The sequence below is a fragment of the Amphibalanus amphitrite genome, unplaced genomic scaffold, assembly GCF_019059575.1.
Source record: "Amphibalanus amphitrite isolate SeventyFive unplaced genomic scaffold, NRLGWU_Aamphi_draft 000692F_arrow, whole genome shotgun sequence".
NCBI lineage: Eukaryota > Metazoa > Arthropoda > Thecostraca > Balanomorpha > Balanidae > Amphibalanus > Amphibalanus amphitrite.
The window spans coordinates 67806-92804 of NW_024882186.1; the positions used below are offsets into that span (position 1 = coordinate 67806).

At 57.8% G+C, this 24999-nt stretch overlaps 1 protein-coding gene across 1 annotated transcript in view; it reads right to left on the reverse strand.

The window, feature by feature from the left end:
* LOC122364707 (dystrophin-like) overlaps positions 1–24999 on the reverse strand; it is a 141557-nt gene that overhangs the window by 64494 nt on the left and 52064 nt on the right. Inside the window, exons 33-36 of the mRNA XM_043335356.1 lie at positions 20008–20174; positions 18458–18553; positions 8616–8721; positions 2050–2261 (exon numbers count right to left, since the gene is read on the reverse strand). Of these exons, the coding sequence (XP_043191291.1) occupies positions 2050–2261; positions 8616–8721; positions 18458–18553; positions 20008–20174 (581 nt within the window). The remainder of the gene's footprint in view (positions 1–2049; positions 2262–8615; positions 8722–18457; positions 18554–20007; positions 20175–24999) is intronic.

The window sequence follows — 24999 nt, forward strand, 5'->3', positions numbered from 1 at the left end:
CACCCGGAGCCGACCGCTCCGTCGGCCAGGGCCGATCAAAACACCGCTAACGAATACAGATTGGCGGGATTGATCGGGATGACAACGTGGGCGACGGCTGTCCCGACCCACCCACACACACACCAAGCCGGCACAATGACGCTTCAGGTCGGCCCACTAATACTCCTAGTTCTAACCGATCCAAAGACACCTGGCCCCGACACACCACCATTTTCGTTTCCAGCCGCCCGGGCGCCGCCGCCGTCGCCTGCTCCAATCTGGCCCATCCGGCTCTGTCGCCAGGCACGGCCGCAGCGCCGCCGTCGCCGCCGCCGCTGTCACATCGTTAATGGTAATTTGGGCTTAGGAGCCGAGCGGCGACGCTCCCCGCGGGGCGCGGACTGCTTTCAGCCGACTCGGCTCGGCCGGGCGCCGATCTACGCGCGGCGGAGGCGGAGGAGCGGAGTGCACCGCCCGTTTCACTCGCCGCCCGACACGAGGGAGAGAAACCTGACGACAGGAGCCAGCCGCGCCAGCACGGTACGACACCTAATTTCACCGTCCGAGAAGTCAGCGCGAGCGCCAGCCGCGCATGGGACCGGTGAGCGGACGGACGGGGTCGCAATTAGTACCCCAGACGGGTATATACAGACAAAGCAACACAGAGGACGGCTTCCACTGCACGGGAGAGTTGCATCAGTTTTCTGTGCTCGGTCCGTCTACTACGCAGGGACAGGTAGGTGTTGCATCACTTGTCCGGTCAGTCCAGACACCAGCGAGGTACAAGCACACAGCTGTACTAATCAGCTCACGGCAACGGACAGCGGTATCCCGCCGGCCCCTGGGCCTGGCGAGCGACGGGTCACCAGTAAACTCTCGGTACTCTGCCTCGCGAGTGGTGAAGGACGGGTCACCACTTCCCCTACCCCCTTTGGCCTGGTGAGTAGTGAGGGACGGGTCACCACCCTCGGCGCCGGTCCCGGCACCACGCGCGCCCACCAATGATCAATCGGTCTCCTCCACCATCGATCGGCACGGGCCGCCTCACATTGGCCTCTGGTCCCCGACCGGGCCCGTATGGAGACAGTGGCCGGGGGGGGGGGGGGGGGGCGGCCGAAGTATCTACACCCACCCACTCAGGCCAGGGCGAGCAATGAACCGTACCGCCGAAATAGGCGCTCTCTACAGACTCCAGGCACGACGATAGAGCCGAAATCCATCGGATCCGGACCGGACACACCGCTACACGATCGCGTGTCGTCGCTCGCGATGACCTTCCACGTGACAGACAGCGCGCGCCGACGATGTCGATAGAGCATTGCTGGCACCGATCGCGTCTGACAGAACACGACCGCGGCGTTATCGGACGCGACAGCGTGCAGCGGAGACACCGGGACGCGGCAGTGAGCGTAGACACTGCCCTCAAACGCCGCGCCGAGCGGTGGATACTGTCATTCCACGCAGCGGAGGGAGGACACTGTCAGCCCAGACAGCTTGAATAGAGGCGGACACAGCCGTTAACACAGGCAGCACCGGGCGGCGGAGACCACCATCCCACGCAGTGGCAGAGTTCGTCCCCGGGCCGTAATATGGCCTTCGTGCTCGTTAGACAGTGAAGAGCGGCGCCAACTCGATGATCACCTCTGTCGGAGGGCCGTCAAAGTTAGGCGCTCCGACGATACGTGCCGACGTGGCGCGGCCGGCATCTGCAGACTGCGCCAGTCCCAGGATAGGGACTCAGACGACTGTCAATTATTGGAGAAATGAACGTCCGTTATTGGTGGCGGCGAATGTCAATTAGGAGGGAGGGACCGTCAATAACACGAGGGACAATTGTTAGTCATTAGAGAGACGACGCTCAATCATAGGTTCATTTACGGGTCGACAGTCACAGGTAGCGCCGGCGGCAGTTAGTCACCGGTAGTGCCAGCCGAACATCACCAGTGCGGCAGTTTGTAAGTCACAGGTAGGTCCCGCCGACAGTCAGGTAGGGCTTGACCGTCAGAAAAGGTAGCATCACCGGCCGTCATCAGAAAGTAGCCGCCGACTGACTGTGTCGTCCATCCGTACCTTCTGCTCCCTGATCTGCGTCTCGAGCAGGTCGGCCGTGTGTCCGACGGGCGTCAGCTGGTCGAGCCGCACCTCGAGCCGGGTCAGCCAGGCGGCCAGCTCCGCTCGGCTGGCCTCCCACGAAGCCGAGTCCAGCCGGGCCGTCTCCAGCTGACTGAGTCGGCGGTGAACGGCCGCCTCCGTCTGGTCCCAGGACTCGCGCAGCTGACTCACTGGAATACAGGGACACTGCCGTGAGACACAGAGATACAGACACGCAGCAGCCTCCGTCTGGTCCCAGGACTCGCGCAGCTGACTCACTGGAATACAGAGACACACAACCGTGAGACAAGGAGACACACAGCCGCCAGACACAAAGACACAACGAACACAGCCGTAAGACAAGGACAGACACACAGACACACGAGACGACCGCCTCCGTCTGGTCCCAGGACTCGCGCAGTTGGCTCACTGTAATACGACGGAAACACAATGTCAATTACACAGCCACAGCCGTCAGACACACAGCAGTCCGGCATACAGAGACACGCAGTCAGGCACAGGACCACCTCCGTCTGGTCCCAGGACTCGCGCAGTTGGCTCACTGAAATACGGAAACCGTGAGACACAGAGACATAACCGCGAGACACAGGGACACAACACCGTCAGACACACAGACACACAGACACACAGAGACACGCAAAAACAGCCGGTAAGACACAGACAGACAGAAACACACAAACAATCATCAACATACGGCCGCCTCAGTGACGCACGTTGTCTCAAACACAAAGACAATCCACCCAACTCGCGAACTCCCTAACAGTTTCAAGTGGCAGCAGTCTGTCTCATAACACTGCTTCTCTCATCAGGAGCAGTAATGAGCCGATGGTGAAATTAGTGACGAGCATTAGATGGAGGGGAAGTTTGGATCCGCCAGACGGACTAATTACACGCAGCGCGAGCGCGCCAGCTGACGACTGGGAGCTGGGGAAGCTGGTTCGGCCCCAACTGGGGGTCAGTGTGGAAATGACACGCCGCCAGAGACGAACAAAAGTCCGACCTGGGGGTCACTGTGGCAATCGCACACCGCCAGCGACGAACTCTGCCCGATACGGTGCCCGGGGTTAGTGTGGTAATGAAATATCGCCAGACCCTAGTCCGTAGTCTGTGTGGCACTGACAGACCGCCAGACCCTAGTCGAGGGTCAGTGTGGCAATGACCAGAGAGGAACCCAGTTCGACCCAAGTACGGTGAACAATGTCGCAATGACGTGTTGCTGGACCCTAACCCGAGTGGCAATGACAAGACTGCTAGTGACGGACCGAGTCCGGCCCCTGTCGCGGTCAATGAGACATGGGAGGAAAGTGAGGACGTCCGACGACCGACAACTCCGGTAGCTTAGCTCTGCCCTCTCCCCCTCCCACCCCCGGCGGCGGCCCTGGCCGGTGCTGTGGCACTGGACGAGACATGCATCCATCAGTCCTTCCCGCGGCCTGCTCTTGACAGATCTCCCGCCGGACTGGCCGCTAACGGCCCTTCTCGGAATTTGAGGGGATAGGTGCACGCTACCCTGACAGGTCCACTACGTTCGGCCAGCTGACAGGGGTCAGTAGGTCGTCCCCGGAACAACCACGAGGCCGGCTCAGTCCCCTACGCCCCGCGGTTTTGACAGCTCCACCACCGGAACGTAGCGTCAGCGCGTATGTGTGTGAGGGGGAAGATACCCCGGTCTGCCCCGCAACTCCTGACAGGTCCTCCGTCGGACCAGCTGCTAACGGAGGTCAGTAGGAGGGGGACATGACCCAGTCTGCCCCGCGGCTCTGGCAGATTCCCCACCGGGTCAGCCACTGACGTGGGTAAGTAGGGGCGGGGAGGGGGTCCCGGCCTTCCCCGCGGCTCTGACAGGTCCCGCAGACCGTGTCGTCCGCTGACGTGGGTAAGTAGGGGCGGGGAGGGGAGGGGGTCCCGGTCTGCCCCACGGCTCCAACAGGTCCTCCGGACCGTGTCGTCCACTGACGGCGTTCAGTAGGGGGAGATGTCCCGGTCTGCCCCGCGGCTCTGACAGGTCCCGCAGACCGTCAGACCACCGCTGACGGCGCCTCGGTGACCGAGTAACAGGTGCTGGCGTCAGCAGACGGACGCCACTGCCGAGTCGCTGTCGAGTCAGCGGCGAGCCGGAGACCGCTGACGGCGCACTACGTGGCCCAGTCCCACGACTGACACCAGTGAGGACCCGGCAGAGTGCAGAGACCGAGCCTAGTTCAGTGCCGAGACCGGACTTAGCACGGGATAGAAACCAATGTCGATCAGTCCGGAGAGCTGTTCAGATCAGAAACCAGCCCTGGCCAGTGATACAAGCGAGCAAGGAACCATGGCTGGTCCATAACTAGCCATGGTTATTACACAAACCTCAATAGTTTAGGACATACGAATGACAGTGCGCATTAGACACAGTAGGTCCGATCATTCGCAGATTTGTCCGTCCAGTAGGTAAACCTAGGATCCACACCATAGCCCGTCACCCCAGAACTCGTCGAGTCTCCAGCCGGCCCGACTAGGTCAACAGGCGCGCGACAGAGGCGCTCCAATTAGCGTGTTATGATCCGCGCTGGTCGCACGTGTTTACAGGCCGCGCCTAATTGAACTACCCGATTCCTGCTCACGGCCTTCAAGCACGTGCCGCGTTATAGACGTGCCGATCGATGCGCCGCAGGTATTGTGGGGCTGGTGTATTGTTTGTGCTGACGGAGGGACACAAACGCGCTGCAGGATGCCAGAGGCGCACGGCTGGAGCGAGCATTCGCTGATTTTGGCGGCCGGCAAAATCGCAAAACGATCGCAGCGGCCGCCATGAGGCCTGCTGTAGCTCACAGGAAGCAAACAAGTTCGAGATGGGACTGCGGCGCAGATGCCAGAGGAGTCAACGCGCTTCACGTTGCACATTGCGCAATCCAAGAACTGCCACTGGCACAGTCCCCGGAACAGACGCTGACGGACTAGGATTGGAGCGGCTGCACAGCCCTGGAACTGACAGTGGCACAGTCCTGCATGGAACCGCCAACACAGGCCCGGGAACGGAGCCACAGAAATGTGAAACAAATGCATACGACGAATCATAATCAGACAAAAGGGCATAACCGGACCCCACCATCGCTCACCACTCTGCGAGGGGTGGCCGAGGGCGCGGTGCCGCCGGGCGCCGGACCGTCTCCTTCCATTAGCGGCGTGTGGCGACCATCAGTCATGGATCGTGTGTCACGCACACCGGGTGCCGCCGGCACGCACCTCCAGGCGCCGGCCGGTCCACTGACAGAAACCCGATGAGGGGAGGTGGAGGGGCGGTCCAACAGACGTCGGAGCAGGCGTAAAACAATGGGAGGTAACGACAAGGGCCGGGCGGTCCGAACATCGTCTGCATAGCTTCTGGACGACGTCGATTCAGCCTACAACAGGACTCTTCGTCACCTAGTCCCAATGTAATCCCTTCAGTCGTGAGCTGCAACCAGCTCTAATCATAGCACTGCTGCCCTTTGCAGCTCGCTGCAACACAAAATAAATGAGAACGCTAAGCTCCACATTTTCGTTCAACGTTTCACAAGCTCAGCATGCACGAAATGACATTTTTCCTCGGCGGGTCGGCTTTTCTGCGGAGCTGCGGAGAAACGAGGCCACGTGGAGCAGACGACATCTGCCGCATAACTCAGCGAGGGCGAGACGATGAATTAACGACCCGGCCGCCGCTACAAATGACCCTCGGCCGGCGCTGCTGGCTGCGGCGACAGCACCGCCGCACCGCGCGCCACGCCCCCGGTACTGCGCCATGCCATACACTACACAATGAGCAATCAACACTCGCCAGTCGTCTTTGAGTCGACCGCCCGACATCCATAAAATGGGCCGGCTCATTAAAGACTGATTAAGTCGGCCGACGGGCTTCATGACGTCAGTAGCGCGCCGCCGCCGCCGGTTCATGGCTGATTAGGCGGACAAACGGTCCGTTTAATTCTCGCGGCCACCGGCGCCGGCCCAATCAGAGTCGGCTGATGGCTGGCGGCGGCGTCATCGACCTGTCACCCGACGGCGCCGGCGAGCTCGTGGCGAGCCCTGCCGCCCAGCCCCGTCCCCGGCTGCACAGCGCCTGGGGACGGGGTCCCGCCGCCGAGCCCCGCAAAAGGTGGGCACTGCACCAATAATAATGTTTATGTTGTGTGTGCTGCATCTGTGAAACCAGCGACGCTGTCCGCCTTTATATGTCTCCGATGGAGGGAATTCCCCGAACCCGTACCGCATTTCACGAAAGCGAGATTCCCTATCCCTTCCATGCTACCCGGGACTCCCACCCCAATGGCAATGTTCACGTAAACGGGACTCCCCGTTTCTAATGAACAGGACGCCGTAGAAGGTGGCCGAACGGGTTACCCCGCTCCAGACAGATGAGCCCTGTCTACTCTCGAGAGCGACTGCAGCCTGCCTCCTCCCGGCCGAGATAGTCAGAGTCTATCTGTATCGCTAGTCAGAGGTTGTAAGTGCTCAACCCCGCGGCCCCAGTCACGGCCCGTCGTGCGCCTGACTGCGTCGGCCGTTCCAGATGAATGGAGCGAGCTGCACAAACCAAGTCAAGCTGTTCCGAATGCCGTCACGGGACAATGAGCACAGCTGGAAGAGGTACGCGGAGTGGAGTGTCAGCACGTGGAGACGGTGTATGAATGTGGGGCATGTGTGATAAGCAATGTGCTATTATTGTGTCTATTATTCTATTATTGTGTCAATTTGACAACCGGATAAAATAGTCTCCACCTTTGTTCTTCCTCTCCAAACGAGCACTGGCGGCGGGAATGGCCCGGCGAACGACCCCCATCCAGACGGCCAATGGACAGCCCTAAAACGACACAGCGCCGAGGGTCGGTGGGGAGAGCTCGGGTATGCATCATTCCGAATTGCCACTGGCTCGAGAGAGGGCCAACGTAGAGGTCAACCCAAATCCCTGAAACGACCGTCTCACAATGGCCGTGGAAATAACGGCTCGACGTCTGGCTGCCAGGCTGGAGCGGTGTGTCGGGAGGGGGGAGGGGGGCGCCGACCGGGTCCAGCCGTCAGCACGACCCGGGTGGTACTACTGATCGGCCCTGAGACTGAAATAGTAGGCCATCAAGTGAGCTCACGTCGGCCCGGCTCGACGGAAGAGATTGCCGCTCCCCGCCACTGGCACAGCCCGCTACCACGGCGACTGACCAAGGATCTCTCCCACGTCCAGCGTTCCAGCGGCCACCATCTAATGACAGCCTATCCAACCCGCCTCCTCCGCTTTCTCCGCTCCTCCGCCACCGGCCGCCGGCTCCGCGGCACGGGCTATCGGGGGATAAAGTCCCACTAACTCGTCCCGTATCGACCGTGGGCGGCCAGGCGCCAGTGGCGGCCGACCGGTCCCCTGCAGCCCCTGTAGGAGGCGCCGCGCCGGACACTCCGCGGCAGAACCTGCTGCGACAAACGTCCCATCGCTGACCAAAGCTGTCCGTCCCTCATAGGCACCGACTTGCTGTCCAACTGTTCCTCCAACCGACACCAGTCGTCCCTCCGACGGACAATATCAGACAGAGGGCAGACAAGATAGCCCGCCACAACAGCCACCTCTCCAGAGGCCTCCATCAGCCATCCTACCAGGGATTCAAGTGTGAAGCCCACCGACACCAGTCACCCACTCCCCGGCCGACGCCAGACACCCCTCTCCAACTAACCCCAGCCGCACTATACCAGCCACCGCTTCGATCGACACCAGCAACCCTTTCGCCCCTCATACCACTAGGCTTTCCCACTTTCTTTGAACCACAGAGTAGCAAAAGACAGCGGCCAGCGACGCGCAGAGGACAGCGAGCGGCGGTCGGTCGGTCGGACGGCAGACTGGTGATAACTGTCCATCTGATCAGTGATGATCTGATCTGACCACTGATCAGTGATCACTGTCAGTACTCTACAGTTGACAGCCAGCTGTCAGCCGTCAGTGGCCCGTTCGCACGGCGGCGGCGTGTTGAACACAGCGCGGCCGAGAGCCGAGAGGCGTATCGACCCAACAGAAGCGGCGGCGCGGCCGACACCAGATCACCGACGGGTCAGAATAGCACCAGCCGGGCATACTAGGAATCCCGGCCGGCACGCGCCAAAACCAACCCGACTTGGGCTGTTTGTTTGATGGGATTTTATAGTCCAGTGACCCGTTCGTATTTAGACCATAATGGATACTCAAGTTATTATTTGGTTGGTTAACTTATTCAATAACGTTATCAGTGGCTCATAACTTCAGCCAGTGATGAAACAATCTCCCTTCTGAGGGGCATATTGGCTGCAGCGTTCGGAGGTCCACGAAGCGACGTGAAGCGTACATCCTCCAAGGCGATCGCAAGAACGTCATTACATTTCTTGTTCGTGGTCATATGAGGCTCATATAATCTGTAGAGTGCACTGTGATCGTTCGAGCATCGAGGACCTGCTCCCGGTCGGAAACCCTCGTTCGTACCTTGGTGTGTACCTTTGGCGTACCTTCGTCCGTACTTTTTGTGTGCAATGTAGGTAGGTACAATCGTCCGTACCTTTGGTGTGAACCTGCTGCCGATTGTGGTCGTCCTTCAGGCCGTCTGCCGAGCTGACCAGCTCGCTGAGCTGAGCCTTCCGCGACTCCAGCTCCCGGAGCACATTCTGTCGGAGAAGGGAGTAACAGAAGGTTAGGTCAGACTGCAGACAGACTGCAGGTCAGGTCAGACTGGAGACACAGCGCTGTCCGCGACCTCAGCTCCCGAAGCACATTCTGGGGGAGAATGGAGTAACAGAGGGTTAGGTCAGACTAGAGACACTGCGCCTTCCGCGACTCCAGCTCCAGGAGTACATTCTGAAGAAAAGGAGCAATGGAGGGGTGGAGAAGGGAGTAACAGAGGGTTAGATCAGGCTGCATACAGACTGCGGGTCAGATCAGACTGGAGACCTAGTCGGCGACAGGGTCACGGCGAGTCATATCAGACCAAAGCTACAGTCGGCAGACTGCAGACACCGGCAGGTCAGGCCAAACAGTAGACAGTAGGTTGATCAGGCTTAACAAGTGGAGAAGGACAGCCTAGCGGGCGCACTGAGTTGCAGCGGCTTATAACCATAAACAAGTTAAAACAAATGGCCGAATCGACACAGCGGAGACAAGACGTCACTGAGGCAGAGGCGTGAGCACGCACCGTAAAACTGAATAACGGATCCCCTGGAACCCATTACAAAATGATGAAGTAGGGCTACGCCCGGTCCATGCGACAAATTCCCGCTTTGATATACGATCTTAACGGAGCTCACTCCAAGCTAAAATCGATAAGGTAGATTTGACGATTGAGCTATAAATTAGGTCATGGTTGGTTTAGTGTCCTTTGAGCGTGAAGTTCCATTGGAATTACAGCGTTGGCTGCAATAATTTTCACACCAGTGCCATTCTCAGTTGTATTGTCAACGTCAAAACTACCGGTTTAATTGGTGAAGACAATGTGCAACGAAAACAATGAATCTGATTTGTGTTCACTGATAAGCAGTTTCAATGCTGCCATCAAGTACTGGGGCATGGTGAAACAAGTCCACCGAAACATTCATCACGTTCGCGTTTAGACGATCAAGTGATAAAATTGCAGCTAATTACCACAGAGATATGTTCAAAGCCTTATATATGGCCTTAGTTCAAAGCAACTGCATGTTACGACCGCATTCGCATGATCATTTATCATGGGTAAATGGTCACAACCGAATATCAAATTATCGGGTACATACCAGTGCAAAATCGCCGTTTAGCAATACGGCAAAGCAACAATTTATTAAAAGCAATGTTCGGGACAAATGGAACACCCGGAACCATCGGGACAGGACGCCCGAGACGATCAACGCCAGAAATAGGTCGAGCAATGAGCATCAGTTTGTTTGTTTGTTTATTATGGTTTTAGGGCGCGTCGATTGCGGTGGTCATTTTGCGCCCATAACGTTGTACTGGTAAAAAGCGGGTATGTCAACAGAGAAGTGACGAACTAAAAACTCAGGCCATCGTCCGACCGCACCGCCCGAATACGCTTTGACGGACGGACAAAAGACATGCGTGCCCGCTCGCCGGCGACTGTTGATCAGCCAAAACTGTATCCAACAGGAATCACTTCCGCTCCTTTGGAAAGAGTGGCAAATCGTTTGGTCGATGAAAGCTGAACTATAATGGCAAGGAAGAGATGATAGAAGCAGTAGCGGCGGAACACCATCAATCAAGGGGGGAAGGGGCACTGCCGACTTGTGGTCCCATTCTTTCCATGCAAAGCCGCTAATGTTAAAATGCCAAAATCAAGGGGGGCACGGTGCCCCGGTGCCCCCCACCCCCGTTCCGCCGCCTATGGATAGAAGCCTACAAAACATGCTATGCTTGCTAGTTTCGGGCTGAGATCATACCGACTGCAACATGTTGAGGTCCCTCAGAATAGCTTGGCTGAAGAATGAGCGCCCTATAACAAAGTGTGCTCTTTGCCAAGGCCATATACCTAGGTACTAAACGAGCATTCTTCTTGAGCAAACAACACCTTTGTTATTGTCCGTAAATCTCTGTAAATAAAATAGTAAGCATTATCCGCTGGTGTGATGACACCGACAGGGGGCCGGACTCGGCGGCAGGGATCGGAAGCCGAGAGCGCGTCACGAATCGGCTTATCCTCAGTGGTGCCAAGCTGATTACCCATCCACCACTCCTCCCTCCTTCCTCCCCCCCCCCCCTACCACCCTCCGGGGCGGACGGACCGACGCAGGCGGCGCGGCAGACACCGCAGGCAGTCCGGCACACGGCGCACAGGGCGGCGCGGAGGTGGACACTGTACGGACGGTCCGGCAGCGCTGGACACGGGGAACAGAGCACCTGGCAACCCAGTTCAGTTAGAGAGCGGTGACAGCCATAGCGGATGCGAATCGGGCGACCAGCGAGCGTCTGCCACAGTGAGACCAGCGCAGTATGAGGGTCAGCCGGGAGGACTGGCAAGCAGCACGCCGCCTATGCCGCATCCTTACCGACTGGAGAGGACCCTATTTCGAAGTACTAGAATCTTTAGTAGCTTACACTCAATAATAACACCCAAAGCAGACATATAATCAAACATCACTGTTAAGCAGCTGCAGCTTGTCAGCCAGTAACCCTGCTATGCTGCCTATAGTTTCATAAATGAAGTTATCACTGCTCATAGAAAGGGTAGGGTATCAATGGTTTGTACCGCGCGATGAATGGATTTTGGGTAAAACCTGCGCCTTTGACTGAGCCGGAACAGGGCTAGCGCCGGTGGTAATTGGAATCAACGGGTAGCGATGGCAACAAAATACACCCGAGGTTCTAAAAGGTAAGCTGATATCCCCACTACGTAAAACAAAATGGAATTTATATGAAAATTGACAGGTGCGATGAGCGACGCAGTGGCAGGAATAACACGGCGTGAGCAGTGACAGGCACAACATGACGGGATCAGTGACGACAGGTGACAGGACATGGCGGAGCAATGACGGATTGGATACAGCGGGACATGGCGGGAGTGGAGGTCGACGGAACACGGAGCAATAGTGACAGGCGGGACATGACGAGAGAGATCAGCAACGACAGGTGACAGGACACGGCAGAGCAATGATGGATGGAACGCAGTGGGACATGACGGGAGTAGCAGCAGTTGGCAGGCTGAGACAGGGACACGTGACCGGTGAGGGACACTCAGCGCCACTCACGTCGAACTGCGCACTGGCCGGCGCCGGCGGCACGCGGTGCTGTGAGGCCGGCGATCGGCCGCCGCCCGCCGAGCCGTTGGCCGGGCCCCGCTGCCACATCCCGAGTGCTGTGTCCACAGAGTACCACTGTTACCGAGTCCCGCCGGCGCGGCACGCCGCCCTCAGGTGCCGGGCGCGCGCGCGCGGCCACCTCCGCCGCCGACACCGCACTGGCGCCGCCGGGCGCAGACGGCGCGTCGGCGCCCGTATCGACGTGCCGCGGCGGCGCCAACCGTGTGCCCGTCGCCGCGGAGGTGGCAGCCTGGCCGCCGCCGCCGCGGTGCACCCGGGGGCGACCCAGGCGGCGGGGCGGCGGTGACAAATTCTCCCGCGGGCCGCGGGAGCTGCGGGCCGGCCGGCCGGACATACGGTGGCCGCCGTTCAGGTCAGCACGGCGCCAGACGGCCCGGAGCGCACGGAGCGCGCGAACTGACGGCCAACGACATCGATCGAGACGCTCCCGGCCGGCGCGCTGACCCGGCCCGGCGACTGTACCCGGCTCCCCGCCGGCGGCGGCGGCGGGACGAGCACACCAGACGGCGCGGCGCCACCGGCCGGCCGCGGCCACTCCAGGGTCGCCGGCGGCGCTAAATGACAGCCCGCCACTACAGAGACACCGGGTGGGGCCAGAGGGCAGCCGCTGACAGCCACAGGACGTCTGGACCGGGCTACGGCAGCGTGGCAGATGTCATCTCTGCGATTAGCTGTCTCACATTGTAGGGAATAAATACTGTCATTAAAAGAAAAGAAAACCATCAGACGGCACCTGAATGGAGTGAATATACTTCCTCGAACCAACATGTATTAAGAGGATTTATTGAAGCCTCCAAAGGCTCTTCCTGAATGAAAAGGCTTCAGCAGGCTGTACCGGAGGCGTGCTTATATTCTTAAGCCGCGAAGGACTGATCCGCTTCTTTCAGCAGCGCCTAGCTTCAACCCATCTTTAGGGATTACTGCATGTATCATCGAATCCGCTCCGTGAAAGCCGTCTGTAACCCATACGCCAAGCGTCACGTCACGAGAGGGGATAAACCGTGTTGGACGCTGGTGGCGTCGGAGAACACATACCACTCCCCCGAGGAGTCCACTGGTTCCGAGCAAAAAGGAGGACCGGTGGCAAGGTGGGACAGCAAAATAACTGATCAAGGCATGTAAACGGCCCACTAGTCACGAACGGCAGACGGTCAACTGGCCCAAGCAGACGGAGACGGACGGATCACTGGACCGAGCCGGGCAGACGTCCACCGGCTAGTGGCTTCTGAAGACAAACGATTCAGTTGGCGGCGCGGCAACTCTCGGCCCGGTTCAACTGCCAGCCGATTACCAGTTTCCGTCGGTCTCTGCCCCCCGGGGAGCACTGAGGCGGTGCGCGGCCAATGTTCAGCGCGGGCCGCGCCCGATGCCGCCGCTTTGTCTCACTGTCGGCCGACTGCGGGCCGCCACCCGGGCCGCTGACGGGGCAGCCAACTGAGACCCGGCTCGACCCGGTGACCGGCACAGTGGCTGCCAAACGCCGCTGACCGAGATCAATGGCCGAATTCTCCAACTCGACCAGCCGAATCCCAAGGAGGGAGGTTAGCTGAGCATGACATTTCCTCAGACGATAGAGCGACAGACGTTACGCCACATCGTAACACGCGAACAATGCACCAATAAAGATGCGGGCAGCTAATAAAGTTCGAGAATTTAACGATGAACCGACAATCTTGCTGGCAATCTCACCGCGCTAATTTGGTAAACATAACCTGATACGGAGCATTCGATTACTAGCGCGCGCGCTGTCTTGCAGCTGAACAGACCGAATTGCTGCTTCGTTCATTGTAAGTGGTGTCCATCGTAAAGACCATTCCATCACAACAGAACGTCCATCCACACCGTGCCGCCGCGCCACCTCAGTCCGCCTGACCACTGACCAGTCAGTGGATGCTGTGCCGCCGCACAGCGCTGTCGGCCGGTGCAGCATACCAGCGCAGGCGGCCCGCTGGCCGAGTCCAGTTGCGCCGCCGCGTTGTCGGCGGCTCTGAGTGCGTTACCACGGTCCAGGACTGCCCTCGGCGACCATTGCTCATTCCCCATTACCCGGGTGGCACGTCGTCAGCGGACGCCATTCCTTCACAGCCGGCGGGAGCGCGGCAATGTCCGCGCCGATCGCCCGGGGTGCGGCAGCTCTCCCTCGGGACGGAGGCAAATCAGCAGCCGATATTGCCGCGGCCGTGGGATGGAACACGGGTAAACTAAGGACCACACCGGAAGGGCGGCCGGCGGTGGACAGGGTCTAAGACGTTCAAACCTATCGGGGTGGTGGTAAGGACCGCTGACGTCCACATAACACGTAACCGAGTAAAGGCACCGGGTTTTACGCATGGCTAAAGGGCAGGATATTGGTGTGTAAAGAGGACAGAAGACCTGAGGCCAGTTTTACCAACAGAAAAATAGCCCCCTGCCGGGATTTTTTGCTTAAGGACCGCGGTCATTAGCCGAAAAATTCCGGCAGGCGGCTATATTTCTGTTGGTAAAACTGGCCTCTGATTCAGTTGGATGTCGCGACTACAGGCGCGATACTGGGAACATCAGCAGCACAGAAGGCCAGATGGCACAGTGCGACACGGGCAGACCTCGGACCTCGTACGGCGGAGAGAGAGGGCGGATATTTGCACTACCTCTCCCTGGGTCTCTAATCGATACCCACCGCTACCCATTGTACCAGGTAAATACGGCACTGACGGCCTCTGCGCACAATGGTCCTCCATTGTTCCCTGTCCGAGCGACCCCAGAACCAGCCCCAAACGCTCACAAAACCGTCGCACAACTTCTGAACGGCGCAGGGCCTACATCAGTCAGTACTCAGTACCTGGCCGACACCAAGCCGGTTCCAGTTCGGGTTGCGGGCGGGGCAAATGTCATCGGTAATCACGACCTAGTAGTTGCAGAAGTGTGACGTGATCTTTGAGAAAGTGAGCAAGCGAATGCACGAGAAGTAAACTAGACTGAGATGCTGCAGGAGAGAGAGAGAGAGAGAGAGAGAGAGAGAGAGAGAGAGAGAGAGAGAGAGAGAGAGAAAGAGAGAGAGAGGGGGGGAGAGAGAAAGGAAAAGGAGGGAGGGAGCACGGATAAAGATCGAAGTAAATTATATAATGGAGGTTTCAAATTACCCTTGGAAATAGTAATCATGCCACTATAATCACATCAGCAGCTAACGCGCTAAGCCTTTGTGCGCGTCCGACCACGATTCGGCCCACATTAGGCAGCGGGCAGTGGGCAGCCGGCACCGCGCTGGCTTCCCGATTAACGCCCAGCCCTCGCAATCCCCGATATATAGATATCGCGATTCTGTCTGCCGCTGGCGCCGAGAGCGGCCCGGAACGACTCATCCGGATTCGGCGTCCGCGCCGAACGGACGGCAATAAGGGCGGTCGGACGAGCGGGAGGCACGGCGGACGGGACGTCAGCACACAGTAGACACAGACAGAGCCAGCGGGACGGGACGCCGGCACACATAGACGGGAGCCTGGAGGGACGCACTGTTAGCACATATTGGAGAGCCGGGGGACGGGCCACCAGCAGACAGACAGAGCCGGCAGAGCGGACCACCAGCACACATGGATGGAGACGGCCCGGCGGATCAACACACGAGGGAGAGCCGACGGGATGGGCCGTCAGCACACATGGACAGAGCAGTCAGCAGAGACAGACGAGAGCCGGTAGAACAGACCGCCAGACGGACGGTGCTCGAAACCTGATGGATGGTCTGTCAGTTATACATACAGTCAGAACTCAGACGGAGGCAGAAGACAGACCGGGAGAGGATCATTCCAAACACGACAAACCAAACGCAGGGAAGGCCGAGGAATTCATCTGGAAATGCCCGAGCGTCTGGCTCTCATTCAAACAAGCGATTGATATCCACTGATGCGAAGTATATTGTCCAAACTCATCGAATCTGCCCAAACTCCGAACTATAAACTGGGAGATAAAGGGCATGCTGCTACAGACCACCAATTAAACCTTTCTGTTGCAATTAAGGAACTTCATTTGTTAACCCGCGCCCCACTGGGGTCTGCGTATAACACGCCCTACTGGGGGGGGGGGCTATTCATAGCCCCCCCCCCCCCTCCTAACTCCAAAACTACTGGGCCGATCGTCAAAATTCAAACGGCGTCTGATAGCCCCGGAAAAACTGTCGAGCAAAACCTAATTTCATTGACCTCGAGGTCACCGATGACGTCACAGGTCAGGTCAAAGTAAAAATTATTAGCATTTTGGCTTCTTCACGTTTTGGGCTCTGGCCGCCGTCTTACAAGTCAGATCAGGCTCATTTTTGGTTCACACACTCGTGAACAGATGCTCTAGATACTCTGAGGGTACCAAACTTGAACTTTGATTTTCAGGTCAAGGTCAGGTCATCACAGGTCACGAAAATATTATATCATCCGTCGGTCACGTGACACATGTTTTATGGTCCATTTAGGCCACACATTTCGAATCTGATGTCGTCTGTGTCATTCGAGGTCATTTTGAGTCAAATTTAGCTTAGGTCAGGTCACTTTCAGGTCAAAAAAGGTCAAATTTTGAAGTTAAAATTTTTCAACAAAAAAGGTGTCTATTGGATGCAGTTTGAGCTCAGGAACACGATGGTGCTATTTATATTGGCGTACGATGTCAAATTCGTTCTGAAAAATTGATTTGAAAAATTAATAATTGTTAATTTTTTGCAAAAATGCGTATAACTTGGCCATTTTTGAAGATATTTAGCTAAAACTTGCTAGAGTTAGTCATAATAATGCGTTTTATCACATATATTCCGTTTTTTTCGAATAGTCAAAAAAAAATTGAAAAAATGTAAAAATATAAATTTTGAATTTTATTATATGAAATTTTCGAAATTTTCAAAATTTCGAAAATCCGAGATAGCAGTTTGATAGCGCAGTCTATTCTGAGTCCTCTCATGCAAAGAAATTGGATCTAGCTTAAAAACTGAGCTCTTGGGAGCGATTGCCGTGGTTCAATGTTTTGCGTCGAAATCGGCCGAACATGACGTCACTCTGACGTCATTTCCAGCCGATCTATGGTAGGTACGAAGTTCAAATTTTGACACAAGGTGTCAAATTGATGCAGCCGAAGGTACTGAAAGTTTGGCGTCGATACGTCAAGCGGTTTGGAAGTTATTGCAGAAAAACGGGAGGGGGGCTATAAATAGCCCCCCCCCCCCAGTGGGGCGCGGGTTAATTCCACTTTGAAAGCAGCCTAAAATACGAAAGAGTGCAGATTTATTATGCAAACTCTCGGCGAAAGAATTTGGTTAATTCATGAGGGCTTGGGATTCGCATCTAATTGGAAAAGATCCGCAGCATTTTATCGCAGACCACACCACAGGGAGCCGGCGCGACCCACACGAGCCTGGTGCAGCCTAGATGTCTGGCCCGCTGAGGACTCATCAGACAGCATTGTAAGACCACACCAAATGGGTACGAGAAAACCATTTCGGGGTAAGGACAGAAGCCCACCCACCGGGGCCGCCTGCCGTCCTGTCCCCGCTGGACCGCGCGTGCCACGAGGCAGCGACTGCGGCTGTGCCGAGCAGCAGGTGTTGTGTACTGAGTGACGGTCCAGACCGCTCCCCAGCCGATCATAAACTGGCGGTCGACGCCGCCGACTGCGCACAGCAGACCCGTGGAGCGGCGCACCATCCCGTCCCTCACTGTCAGTCCCTACTCGGAGTGAACAGCCACATCAAGAGCCGCGGAGCTGCCGAGAATGGCAGTGTCGGTCGGTGGCGCGCGGGCGGGGTGGGAGGCCGCCCAGAGCGCGCCGGCGGACCAGACAGCGCGACTCCTCTACCCGAGTCGGCGCCTCTCGCCCAGGCGAGGAGCGCTCTACCGTGACCGGCCCACCGGTCGCCGCCGCTGGAAGTTATGGTGCGCCAAAGCGAGGCTGACAGCCGTGGCAGGGGGCAGCCGGCCGCAACAGACAGCCAACCGGGGTCCCACGACATTTCACGGAAGTGCCAGCCAGCCGCCGCAGAGGGAAATAAACTAGCTGCAAGGCTGCCTGTTATAAGGGCGTATAGCCAGTAGAAATGAGCATTAATTTTAGAAACTTACGAGAAAGAAAGAAATATATCTAGGAATAAACATGACGGTAGAGAAGTGCAGAGGAGGGCTCGATGGTGGCGGGACTAAAAAAATGAGTGAAACAACAGTTCGGGACAATGGGGCACTTGATACGGCTCCTCTTAAGCATCCTTATACACGACGCCTTCAGACTCGAGTCGGCTGACTTGGGTTGGGAGCTACCATAGAAATAAAGGGAGCTACCCACTCCCGCCATCCGGTACAGGAAAACGGTACGCGCCCGTCGCTGCCGTCCGCCGGCCGTCTCGGCTTTCACTGGCCGGGTAGGCTGTGCCGCAGTACAGCCGAGCTCGGCGGCACAGTGGAACACTCGCCGCGGCATCACACACAGCACGGGACGGACGGCACGGGACGACAGAGCAAACAGAGCAGATAGTGTGCTGTTCTGGAGGGCGGGCGGATGGGTAGATCGCAAGCTCCACTCCTTCGCAGGAAGTTGGCCAGTTTGCTATCCTGTAAAAGTTTCGGTAGAAACAAAGAATCGCTCAAAACAGCGAGCGGCTCACCTTGTGTTTGGAGACGACCCGCTCGACGTCGGCGGCGTCGCCGATAATCACCGGTTTGTCGCACATCCGTGTAATGAGCGTCAGCCAGTCCTTGATCTGTGAGAAATCGGGTGGCAGAGTGAGAGTTAGCCAACAGATGAGCCAGGCTACGAGGGGGTGCGAGGGGGCAGGACAGCGGCTTCAGCCAGTACTGACATCTACAGGGGACAACAACCGACAGTGGACGATATATCCCCAGATAATACAACCAGTAAAACGCCTTTTGGGCGACGGACGAGCGAGCGAGATAGTGAGCCGCCCTGCACGTGCGGAAGGGTGAGATGGTACTTCCAACGGGCCTGTGCAAAGCACCCTTCTAACCGGTCGCTAGCGGTGTGCCAAATTTGAACGCAATCGGCCCAGCCGTTCCTGAGATCTGGAAGCGGCATTCTGCACGTGCGCACGTGCAAACGGGGTCCAAACTTACTTTTGCACGGCACCCTACTAACTGGTCCCCAACCGTGTACCAAATTTGAGCGCAATCGGCCCAGCCGTTCTCGAGATCTGGAAGCGCCCCCTGCACGTGCGCACGTGCAGTAGCACCCTGACCGCAACACATGGGAATGCATTGCCTGGTTGGTGCCTACCTGTATGCCAAGTTTCAGCGAAATCGCCACAGTAATTACCGAGTTATTGAAATGGGAACAAATTTGGCACCTCTTCTTTTTGCATTTTGCACGTGCAGTGGGGGTCACTCACATAGATCAAGAGTATCCGACCTTTGGTAGAAGGGATGCAGCTACCCTACACAAATTACCGCAAGGCAATCGCCCAAGCGGCTGCTGAGATATGGGCTTCTCAAAATCACTACTTTTGCAAAACAGCTTGAACACCCTTGACTTTTCACGTGGCACGTGCCACGACGGTCACTGAGATGTATCAAAAGTAGTCAATTACGGGGTAGAGGGGATGGGGCTACCCAGCAAAAAAGACCGCAGGCCAATCGGTCCAGCGGTTGCTGAGATATAAGCCTCTCAAAAGCGTTACAGGCCGGGCCGGGCCGGGCCGGGCCGGGCCGCTCATACTGAGATTTTTCCGTTATATTGAAAAGACTCGCTTCGCTCGCTGCGCTCGCTCGCTCGTAATAAGTTAAAACCGCCGCCAAATTAACCACTTCATTATCCATCGCAAAACAGCATTAGTTCCAGGTCAAGTCGTACGGCCAGCCTGAGCCCTCTCCCGTCTCAAAGCCTTGGGGCGGGAGGGGGCTCCCGGCTCCAGCGGAAACCACCGGTCGGCCTCAGTGCCGGGAGGTGGCAGCACGACCGACACGAGTCCGGTCGGACCCGTGTAAGGGCGGCCTAGCTTGACTTAACTCTTTCCTTAACTCAACACTTGGTTCCGAGGAAGGGCGCTGAGCTAGCAGATACGTATAAGTGGGACTGGACAGGACCGGTAAGGTCCCCTCCTCCTGATGTTTACCCACTCTCTATTCGCTCTGATATAAACAAGTAGCCTAGTATGATGGTTGGATTTCAGGGCGTGCGGACTGCGTCTCCGCTGGCTCTCACCTGGCTGATGCTCTTGTCGAGACTGGTGACCAGCGCTGCCGGCGCCACGGTGCGGTGTTTGGTCAGCGGCGACGGGAAGCTGGGGGGCTGAGAGCCGGCCCGGGATCCGTCCGGAGAGGTAGGCGACGGCGACGGGTCGGCGGACGGCGACGGTGCCGCCAAGCCCACTGAAACACGGGCCAACTCAGTCAGAGAAGGGAGTGTCAGACGACGGTAAAACAAAGGCCACAACGGACAGCACCGCAGTCACTGACTGAGGCATGGGTCACCGGTCACACGTGTGACTGAGCCAAGACTCCCTGTTTACAGGGGCGATTCGAAGACACGGTCACAGCAGACGACAGTGCAAGACGGGTCATTGGTTAGAGGTGACAGTGCAGTGCGGGTCACAGGTAAGTGTATGGCAATAAAGACCAGACAGTCAGTGTCCAGTGAAGACTTAAGCCCTGAAATACGTCGTCGGTCAGTTTCGTAAACCGTCACAGTATCACGGACAGAGATCGGCGATCGTTCAGCACTACATAAATGGTAGTCACGTAAGGCTATCAATGATCCTTGTTAGCGCACACAGTTCATGCAATCGTAGTGGACGCGGATACAGTGGATGCAGTGGACCTGCAAAGTGGATGATAATCAGAATGACACGTGTTTTAAAAAGTATGTAGGTACGCGCCGCAGCTTTGTAGAACCACTTCTAAAGCCATTTGTATGCTAAAAATACCAAGCATGGAGCAAATGAATGTCAACGAATGGAACTTGGTCTGCAGCTTCCAAAAGTCAGGTCATTCTGAGATAATTAATTTGTGCTACAGACTGAGAACGAGAACAAAGCAATTTCCTTTTCTCATACGTAATATGGTCAAATGATATGATGAACCGCCAAACGAACGTTGGAAAGACACGTCAGGAGCTTGGCGTCACATCACAGAAACGCACCCCATCACAAGAGCGTCATTTGAATGGAACGAAGTGGTGCACTGGACGACATCAGTAAGACAATAGACATTTCAACATAACTTGCGTCTTAGCGGCGCTTGGAGCAGCAGTTACGCTAGTTGGACCGTCAGTCGCCGGCGATCCAATGGTGTTTCCATCAGGACAGCCGGCGCCGGCCGTGCCAATGACGTCATCACCCTTCCGCTCGGAGTCCAATAAGCCTGGCAATGATCACCGCCCGTATCGGGGCAGGCAAATCTCCGAATTATTGGCCAGCCGATCCCGACTGCCCAAGCTGGGAGCAGAGGTGTCGGCCGGTCGCACAGGAACAGATAACCAAACCACCCAGCAGTAGCCGGGGGTAACGGCGGCGCCAGGTCACACTGTCACAGAGCGGGGCGATGGCAGGCGGATCCGCTAACGGTAACATGACCCGACTCGACCTGACGCGTTGACTCATGGCAGACTATCAGCGGGAATAGACTATCAACCATCATCGTTCCCACACAAAGCACAACCGTTCCTCGAAGAGATATTGACATTGTCCCTGGGGCTACATCCTGCATAAGGAACGAATCCTGCCGGACCCTGGAAAGACTCATCAGATCACGGTAGTGACTCAAGCGAGACCCTAGTCCAACTCCTCTTCACCGTGTCCTCGTTGTGCCCACTCCGTCGAACCTTCAAATTGTCTCCACGATGTCCTACCCCCTTCCCCGCCGTACCCCCACCGGTCTGTCGCCGCCGCCGCCGGCCGACCGTGTCGGAGCCGGTGAACGAGGCCGACACCGGCGTCAGAGCAGGCATAGCGCCACGTCGCACGCCGCAAAGCCGATTACGACTGATTGGTAGCGTCAGCTCTCCTCCCGCCCCCAGTGGCTGACGCCGGCCAGCCGCCAGGAGTGAGAAGGGCCCACTGTGCGGGCGTCGGTCAGTCGACAGCGTGAGGCACACTGCACAAACCACCGTGTTTTCGCGGCGACAACACGGTGTGGCCGAGGGGCGACGAGTGGGGCCCTCACGTCACCGGGAGGGGAGGTGAGACGGAAGCCGGTGGGGCTTCGCTCGGTCCCGCAGCGCCAGCTCAGCGGGCTCTCCGCTGTCCGTGCTGTTGCTCTCACTGGCCCTGTTCCACGGACCTAGGGTGACCGTTCGACAAAGGTAGGGCGGAATGAAGGAGCATCGACCGTGTCACGAACGGACCGTGTTTTACGATCGACCCCGAGGACCGCTGATGTGTGAGGTGACGGTCACGACACCCGTGTCCGGTGGCCGCCGGGCAGCACCGCACAGGCACTGGCCCGCTGCCAGTCCAGGAGCCCATCCCCTCCCTCCTCCGGGACAGGTGCTAACACTCCGTGCACGCCCGCCAATGAACCCAGCTGGGGTCTGTAAATGGACACTGAAACACCCCACCTGGAACAAAGATCCGTGTTATCTCAAACAATGATCCCAGACATATCAAAGCGATTCTAGCATGCCGACCGGAAAGTTAATCCGGCGACAGCGTTGCATTTCCGGCTTGATATTGCGCAAAGCTTAAGCCCAATATTTTCGTTCCTAACGGTACAGAACCAATATCAACGACAGGATAATTCGACCGACTTTGATCTCGGCACAGCAAAACAAGCAATTGCTATATTTATATACTTTAAAAATAGTAAGTATCGCTACAACAATGGCATGAGAATCACAGCAAACTCTGCCGAGATTACAATGGGAAATGCTATGGTTACATTAATTTGGTACCAAAACGAGTTGTGTGAAACTTGCAGGACCAGTATCAATGAATTATACACAAAACATGATTTACAATTCATGTAAGAAAGCATGACTTAGTAAAAATAACTGTTCCAGTCTGTTAGTAGCAAGCATTCTGGACGACAAAATCCAACACACAAAATTCGTAAAATGCACTGCTGACCAGACGGACAGGGATAATAGCCCGCTGACTGAGCTGAGCCGAAGTTCAGGCGGGTGAGCACGGTTAGTGACGATCACGACAAGGTTAGGAGCTGCAGGCCACGCCTGCCCCGCTGGTCGCACCCGGGCTGGACGGCCCGTCCCGGCCGCCGGCCGGTGAGTCGGCGTGTCGGTGGTGTCTCCGCGCTGCGTGGTTGCGCCGCGGGCTCCTGCCGGCGCCGTGGCTGCTGACGGAGCAGGCGGAGCCGCGCCGGCCGCCCGGCTCCGGCGGCGCCAGGCAGTGCGAGCCGCGCCGGCCGCGCCGCGCCGACTCGGGACACAGTCGGCTGCCGTAGGAGGCAGCCGGCGCGTCCTCCGGGCCGTCGCCGTCGTCCGCGCCGCCCCCGTACCCGATGTCGATGTAGCACGGCTGGACGGAGCGGCGCCGCGGCCGCTGCTCGGGGGTGGGCTCCGGCGCGCCGCCCGCCACCGACCGCCGGCCGCGCTCCCTCCCCTTCTTCACCACCTTGTAGAACAGAAACATGGCAACCGCCGAGGCAGCCTACACCTCACTCGTCCCCAAGGGGCGGCGCCCGACAGGCACCTTCTGGCCGCGCCTGCCCGGACCGTCAGTCCCACTCCCACCGGCTGATCTCCACCTGCCTTGTCTCCCGGGACTGTCCGTCTGGCTGGGTCACACACAGGGCACGGCACGGTGCTTACTCTCGGCGGGTCGGCACAGGCCGTCACTGGTGCCGGCCGGGCCCGATCTCCGCGGACGGCCGCCGCCAGCTGCCGCTCTCCATCAGACCGTCGGCCGCGCTGGCAAACACCGAGTCACGCCTCACTTACACGCCAGCTCCGCCCCGGCAGACGGCACCGTGCAGCGCACTCAGCACCACTGGAAAATCACAACGCTCAGCTCCGTCAGCGCCCTTCGAAAACCACAGTGCGCCGTTCGAAAACTGCAGGGTTCCCTCAGCACCATCCACAGGCAGCACGGGACCCTCAGTTTTATCGGCAAACGGCATTGCACAGCTCCTTCCGAAATATCGCAGCGGAAAATTTCACTTCATAACTCCTTCAGCACCGATGGAAAATCACCCTCAGCGCCGTCGGTAGACCACTCGAGTGTAGGCACCGCATGCCCCACCACTCCCTCAGAGCACCGCGGGCAACCCAATCATCCCACTCGGCATCTCTGGCACACCACGCCGCTCGGCTCCGTCACCACTGCTCCAGTCGTGCACCGGTGGAGTCGGCTACTGAACACGGGGTTTTTCACCGCCACCACCAGCCTCCGCCTCCTTCTCCGGCGGCGGCGGCGCGCACAGTGATCGCCGTCGCTGCCGGCCGCGTTTAGCTTGGCAGCCGGGGGCGGAGACGTCCGCCGCACCGGCACTGGAAAGACCGAGTCACCTGGACACTGCCGTCCGCCCACCGGGCCTTATGGGAATACGGCTGCCCACGAGCAGAGTCAGGCAGAGCTATGCCTCTGCAGAGGCCTGGTGTGGGAGCGTTGCTACGACTGACGCTGTCAATCAGAGCCCGGACAGAACATGGACTGGCTGAGAGATTGGTGTGACCCAGAGTGACTTCCCCGGTGGTCGCCGTGTGCACTGAATAGATGACCTGACCTCAGACGAACTGACCACCTCCCGCGATTAGCGAAAGTAAACAAACATTTGCCAAATAAACAGCGGCCTTGAGTGAGTCGTGTCGCACGCGCTGCCAACTCGGGCCGGAAGAGGGACGGTGCCGGCTGCGGCGTCTCCTCGGCGGCCGAGACGTGTCGGCGGCCGTCGGCTGGCACTCGCTCCGGGTCGTCATAATGGGGGGCACCTGCTGCTCAGGGTATGACGGGCCGAGAGGTGGCAGACAGACAGACGGCCACTAACGGTCACCTGTCGCCACAGCTCTGAGGACAGAGTAGGCGGACCGAGGGTGGCAGACGGATATACGACCAGTAGCAGTCACCATGGTAAAACAGACACTCCGGAGGCTTGGACAAAGTTGACAAAGTAGTAGATGGACAAAGTTGCGGTTGCCAGTTGTTCCGTGCTCTAAACAAATCTGAGGGTGAAAGGGTGGCAGCTGCGGTCGCTCGGTGCCAGAGACTCCTACCAGCCCCATAAAGACGGCGTTATCGTCTCA